Here is a 7,037-nt window from a genome sequence, read left to right on the forward strand (position 1 = left end):
AATCCACAGACTTTTCAATAGCAGCTGATTGCAAATCCACAGACTTTTCAATAGCAGCTGATTGCAAATCCACAGACTTTTCAATAGCAGCTGATTGCAAATCCACAGACTTTTCAATAGCTGAAAATAGCTAACGTCTATCATCCTCAGAGAAATTGTTAAGAAAGCCCATAACTTTCTTACAGAAAATAAATCCAACTATGTATATTAGTTTTGCAGATGCGTTTAAAATATAAAGTTATTTATACAAAGTGGTATTCCAAATAGTCCGAATGAAAGCAATTCTTCCTTCAGAAAAATGTGATTTCTTAAATAATCACGTAATTATAAAGATTCTTCTTTTAAGAATGATATTCAGCCGTATAATGAAAAGAACGTTTATTCAAATCACTAGCAGTCTACTATCAAATCGATCTATAATCTTTTCACATAGATATTTAATCAAAACTTCTTATAAAACTTCCAAGGTCAATAATACAGTGCGTCAAGTTTCAAAAACAATATATTAAATCAAAACTTCTATAAAGTCCAAGGTGACGGATGCAATCGATAGTCTTGTGTGTCAATCAAGGTTCTAATATAAAATATTCAAATTTTCAATCAAAACTTCTCAAACGTCCAAGGTAGTGATTATACATGTAAATTCGATCAATAGTCTTGTGTGTCAAGTCTTCCGAAATAAAATATTGATCCAACGTTATCACCCCTTGTCAATAGTGACTTTACCTCGGTCAGTTTGTTTTACGGTAATCGATCGTAAAACGTTATTTAATAGCCACTTAAACGGGAAATATTGATGATATAAGCTGACGAGCGCAAAGTTCGAACTCGTCCATCATTTCGCAGTCATGCTTAGACGAGTTTTCTATAGAAGTTTTTTGCGATCATTTATATGTATGTGTGTGTATATGAAAAAGGACGAGAGAGAGTGGTCATGTGCACATATTCTAATGACTGTATGATTTCAGTTAGATAGCCTCGAAGTTGAACTTTAATTTATTTAAAAAGGTTTCAGGATGTTTAGTTCGATACCCATCCCCCCTTTTCCAAAAGAAAACTTGATTTAAGAATAATAGATAATCTAAGACGGTTACCTGAACTAGATACAAAAAACTTGAACAATGAAACCCTATTTCAAAGGAACATACACGATTTGTATACCTTAAATATCAACCCATTGCAATGCCGCCTGCATGATAAAAGATATTAATTAACATTTAATTATTTATCTTAAAGGCATGTTGAAAAATTTGATTCATTCTATATATCATGATTATCATTCAGGTTTATTGTGTGAATGTTCAATACAAACCAATATCTGTAATCTCCGAGTAATTATAGGGGACAAAGTGGTATTAGTGTCTCGTCAACCATATAAATATTATTTCAAATCAAAGCTCATCGCGTTTAAGTTAGTTTCAAAACAGCTGTCGGAAGGCTTTTATCGCTATCAATATTGAAGAACCTTTAAAGTATTTAAGACCTTTTGTGTAAATATTTGTACAAATTCTTTTCGGTTCATTGTTATATCCGTCTTACTTTTAAATCTCGTCCTACCACATACATGTAAGAATCTGAGGAAGCGATGTCTGTTTTTGTGTTTATTGTTCGTACTTTCTTGTACATGTATTATTTGACGTTTGCAGTAATTAAGTACGCAGTAGTTTTTTTTGTCTCTGATGGATCATTGACTCATTGGCAATCATTATGATACATGTAGAACCACATCTCCTTATATTCAGAAAGCATACAACGAAAATTCCTAAACTTCAGACAGCAAATACTACTAAGAAATACATCAGACTCAGACATCGCCTGTTATTTGAATGTTTTGATTTTTTAATATACTGATGTTGATATGTTAAACGTTCTTGTCCTTAGTTAGCCCTATAACCTGTTTAGTATAGTGTCGATAAACGGTACATGTACATGTATATATATATATTCAAAACGGTCAAAACATATATCCGATTTGTTTTGCTTAGCCTATCTGTTTAGCTAAATAAGAAATATCTTATACAATAAATCATAGATGAATAAACTTGAAACATGCAATTATATTTTGAAACGTGTATAGTCCATTCATATATGTACATGTGCCTCTCTGACTGATATGAACTATTTCATTATATCATGATATGTCGTATAGGATTTTAAATGGATTGCATAACTTTTTTCGATTTTATAGGCAAACTAATCTATTATGTAAGATTACTCTTTCTTGTTTCTTTCACTTTCATAAAAACACAGATAAAGTTAAACCTCTTATCAAATACACGTATCTTACATTACTAACACAATGTAAATATCTTCAATAGTATTACATCAATTATGTACAATGTAGGTATTTACTACTATTTTCTCTCTCTCGTAATGTTATGACATAAACTATGACACATTCCAACGAAGATTAAACGCATTGTGTATTAAATAGATATAAATGTTTTACAATTGATAGCGTTTTCAATTTTACATTTATAATTATGTAAAAACAAGACACAACTTATAGAGAAAAAAATTCGGAGAGAGTAATATGAGTGGAAAGAAACTGATTCAATGTGATTTTCCATGCAGCAACAGTCATTAAGCAACAAAGAACATTACAATTGAATTATAAACTGAATATTAAATTTATCCAACGACTGTTTTAAAGTGAACGCTGAAAATATTTAAAAAAAAATAATAAAGAACCTGTACTTGTATTGTCACAAACGTAATAGGTATTTAACGGCCTACTAATATGTACATATATTGGAGGAAGACGTTTTACTAGTACAGTGGTAAAACCTAAAGGGATAGAAGACTGCAGTGGCGGATCCAGAAAATGTCATAATTGGAGACACACTGACTACACAAGAGAAGGCCCGCTCCAGTCTTGCTTCCTACTTTAATTTTTCCTACCGAAGGGAGGGACCGGTGCCCCCTAGTCCCCTCTAAAAAGGCCTCTGAGGAGGGGAGTTATCATGTTATTCTAAATAAAAGTACAAATAAGCATGTATATAAATTATGCTTTGTTTAGATCGAGATACCTTTTCTTTTGGATTATGTAATTTGCCTTTCTCTTTGTTTCTTTCAAGGTAGGTCGTAAAGGAATTCGCATAGAAAGTGTGTAGAAGATCCATGTATGAACAGGTGACGTCGAACAACACGATTGTCCGAAATATGTTGGATAATTCGGAACACATGTTGGCCAATAAAGGACAATACAACCCTCTTTAATCCTTGGTGAAGTGTTCAGTCTACTTAAGTCATTTGAAACGCATAACGCAATACTTATTTCAACAATTCTAATACAGATAAAGAAAATAATGTGCCCTTCAGACAGTTAACAAATGCAACTTTATAAGCCTTTTCACAAATTCCCATCAGTCATACGTACGATTGTCAATTTGAAAAAAGTAATCAATGAAAGAAAAAAGCATCTTGTTTACCACGGCTTAAAAAGAAAAGATTTCCAGGGTTATGAATTTAAATTGATTTTTGTCTTTCAATCCGTCGTATACGTACATGTATGTATGTCTAGAAGAAGGCAGATGATTATAAACCGATTAATAAAATGCAATTGATATCAACAAGGCCAATGATTCTAATTCACTTCAGGACATATTCCTCCCCCAAGGGAGTAATTTATACGGGAGATTTAGATTCAGTCTAATTGAATCTTACAAACCATGTTACCATTATTTGTTATATACAAGTCATAATGTCTATACCAGATGCATTAATATTCTTAAGACGATAACTTTCCATGTAACGTCTCCGATAGGAACACTTAATAGAAAAATAACATATAGTTGCGAGACAATTTATTGATGATCAAAATAGACCGTTTGTTTAAAGGGTAAGGAGTAAGGAGATGAGAAACATGTTGAACCCCGCCACATTTTTGTTTGCCTTTCTCATTATCTCCCCCCCCCCCCATAAAACTGTCATTTTATGGAATTACACCTGCTGTCAGAAATCCTGATTCCGCCCCGGATTTATAGCTTGCTATAAGGTTTTGGTTTTGCTCATTTGATTCAGACAATATGAAGACCACCAGTTGTTAACATTTACGGTCAATAGTCTTTTGTTTGTACATTGTAGTTGTCTTAAAAAAGTTCAACTGAAAATAGGTCAACCTTTTGTACTTTTTATAATAGGTCAAACATACATAAACATTTACCCAGTTTCAATTACAAATATTGACCCTTTAGATTACACAAACAAAATAAATAACAGGAAACGAAAACTATAGACTTTTTTTAATCCAGGGCTTGTTTATTATCACAAAAATAATTTACATATCCAAACAAAATAAACTAAGTGGACACAGAAAGTGTCACAACCTTTCACTTCTTTTTGAAGAAATTCTAAAGTGTTTTAAATTGTTGTTGTTATATCGGAAATAAGACATTTATTCGAATTTTAAATTAAATTTACAACCTTTCCCAGTCAGCTTGACTCCTAGTTGAATTAATTGGTGGCGGATATAATCATTTAATGTTATTTTTTTTTTTTTTTGTGAGTCATTTTTATTTTTGTGGGTACGGTTAGGTACAATCATAAAAACAGATTTGTTGGGTACAAGCTACATGTACTTAAGAGAAAAGGCGCGACCGAATTTAACATGATGTATGATAGTACAAATGTCATCTGTATGTATTCATTTAGGTTTTAGACAATCAAAGGGAAGTGTGGAGTTAATACTCAAAATTTGCAACCGTTCACAATCTTTTGATTTTGCACTCAAAATTTGCAACCGTTCACAATCTTTTGATTTTGCCATTTGTTTGGGACTGTCCGTTTTAAATTTTCCTCGGAGTTCAGTATTTTTGTGATTTTGCTTTTAACATGTTTTGTCCGAAAGCAAATCAACCATTCGATAGAAGCATATATATGCGATTTTTTTTTAATATAGCTGTCTTAACACCCTGCACGACATGCACATACTGATGAACAAATAAGGAAACATGGTATGATTTAAGAGACAACTATCCACCAAAGGTCAAAAGAAGTGGATTTATGCAATTATAGGCCACCGTTCGGCCTTCAACTATGAGAAATACCCATACCATGTAGTCGGTTCTAAAAGGCACCGACATTCACATACTTATGCACGTCTCAATGGTTCCGTATTGTTATTTACCTTTAAGTCATTCTTTTTTTTAAATAAATCAGTCTATAAATATAAAGACTAGATGATATAAAAATTATTCAACGTTATTTGAATACATTAAAATCTCCTTTCTTTATTTCAATAGCCATCTCGTGCATGCAGAGACTCTTTGTGTTATTGTTTATCGCACAGCTCGAAGGTTGAATCAAAACTATATTATCAACATAATTATATAACTATAAAAGGTTGAATATATTTTGAATACCATGAGAAATCCAGAAACTGCACAAATTCGGGATTAGAATAATTCAGGTTGTTATAAGATGAAAGCATCTCCTGAGAAAAAAAGCAAGATATAGTGTTACCAAAACAGGAGATTGGAAATCTTCACCTCAGTGCAACATAATTTTTTGATTATATGTCAGTTACATCAGATACGAATAGTAATTGACAGTTACATATGGGGGGCTAGGATGAAAAATTTTGTCCTGCATTTTTTTTTAGCTGTAATCTCTGTCCTGCCTTTTTATTTTTCACTCTGTTCGGTCCTGCTTTTTTTTTTTTTTAGTTTATCCTGACTTTTTTTTACCTAAATTGTCGTCCTGACTTTTTTTTGGCAATTGTCTCATCCTGCCTTTTTTTTACTCAAAACACCTGTCCTGCCTATTTTTTTCAAATTTCATCCTAGCCCCCCTATAAAAATCAAATGGTAGCTCCCTAATGACAAAATATAAAAAGATGTTGCTCAATAACAAGGAGACAATTCTTCACAAGAGACGCAAAAGTTTGTTTCCATGAAATATTTGAAAATCATAACACGTATCCAGTTTCTGTATAGTTAACTACCGCTGTTTAAATTTCTGCTTTTAATAACGTCAATCACCTTTCAGCATTCTACAATTCATGTTAACAGTAATATCTCCTATTATTACTGATTCTAAAGGGCTTAGATTTTTATGTTCAGTAACTGTTGAGCAATAAACCACCCAAATATAAAAATAAAAAAACAAAAGGAGGTGAAATTAAACTCTTTTCAAAGAACTCACCTTTCGAAATCTATTGTCATCCATTATGACGTCATACAACGTAAAATTACGGACGTATCCATTCACAATTCCAACAAATATTAAGCACAGTATTAACATTATCCTGAACATTCTAGTTCTCAAAGCCTTCAAGAATATAATGTATGAATTAAGTTATTTCTTTCTGTCACAGTGGTTGCATTAAAGATCCATTCAACCGATGTGTTTTAATTGAAGTGTGTTAAATGGTTCATATAGATTCTTCGCTGATGTACTTAGAACTTATTAGTTAGAGTGTAATGCAGTTTTGTTATAATTTATAACTCGCTCCAATGAATCCTCTAAAAAGTTCCATTCAATTTGAACTTTTTATCATAAAAATTCTGATTAAACGCTGAAAGTTATCAATACGGAAGCTGCCGATAAAAACTACATCCTTGTTAAAATCACGATTCCATACTTTATGCACATAATAAATATCCCAAATTAAGATTGTTTTAATTCTGCAGAAACTTCTATATTTCTGCTAGCAGAATGATCTGAAACTCTAAATAAAGTATGTCTTTTTGAAACGATACTTTTGCATTAGAACTCACTTGGCATTGTCCATGATGTTGACCGTTATATCAATAATGGACATAAGAACATACCGGCTACTTATTGAAATATATCTCCTTTATTGAAATAGTAATTTCCTTTTAAAGAATACACAAAACGAATTTATTCGTCATTCGCTTGACGCATACCGTTCTTCCTTCCTATAAATGAACACTCAAATATCACATGTAGTTATAAAGTAACTTGGATAATAAAACTCCAATGATCCTTATGTTTGAATTATATGGTAGCTCTGAGCATGTATAACCGCAAAAGTTCAAGGAAAACAAATAGCAAAACAAACTATACTACATGTT

General features: G+C 31.9%; 1 protein-coding gene across 3 annotated transcripts in view; it reads right to left on the bottom strand.

The window, feature by feature from the left end:
• The window catches only part of LOC139495598 (periostin-like), a 57,849-nt gene that overhangs the window by 33,279 nt on the left and 17,533 nt on the right, over positions 1 to 7,037 (bottom strand). Inside the window, exon 1 of one of the 3 annotated variants that reach the window (XM_071283879.1) lies at positions 6,145 to 6,195. The exons of 1 other annotated variant lie outside the window; for it this stretch is intronic. In XM_071283879.1, the coding sequence (XP_071139980.1) occupies positions 6,145 to 6,168 (24 nt within the window). In that variant the 5' untranslated portion in view covers positions 6,169 to 6,195. Of the gene's footprint in view, positions 1 to 88; positions 376 to 6,144; positions 6,196 to 7,037 lie in introns of those variants that run through there. One more of the 3 variants, XM_071283878.1, reaches the window with a different exon arrangement.

Source organism: Mytilus edulis, chromosome 11, assembly GCF_963676685.1.
Source record: "Mytilus edulis chromosome 11, xbMytEdul2.2, whole genome shotgun sequence".
In the NCBI taxonomy this organism is placed as follows: domain Eukaryota; kingdom Metazoa; phylum Mollusca; class Bivalvia; order Mytilida; family Mytilidae; genus Mytilus; species Mytilus edulis.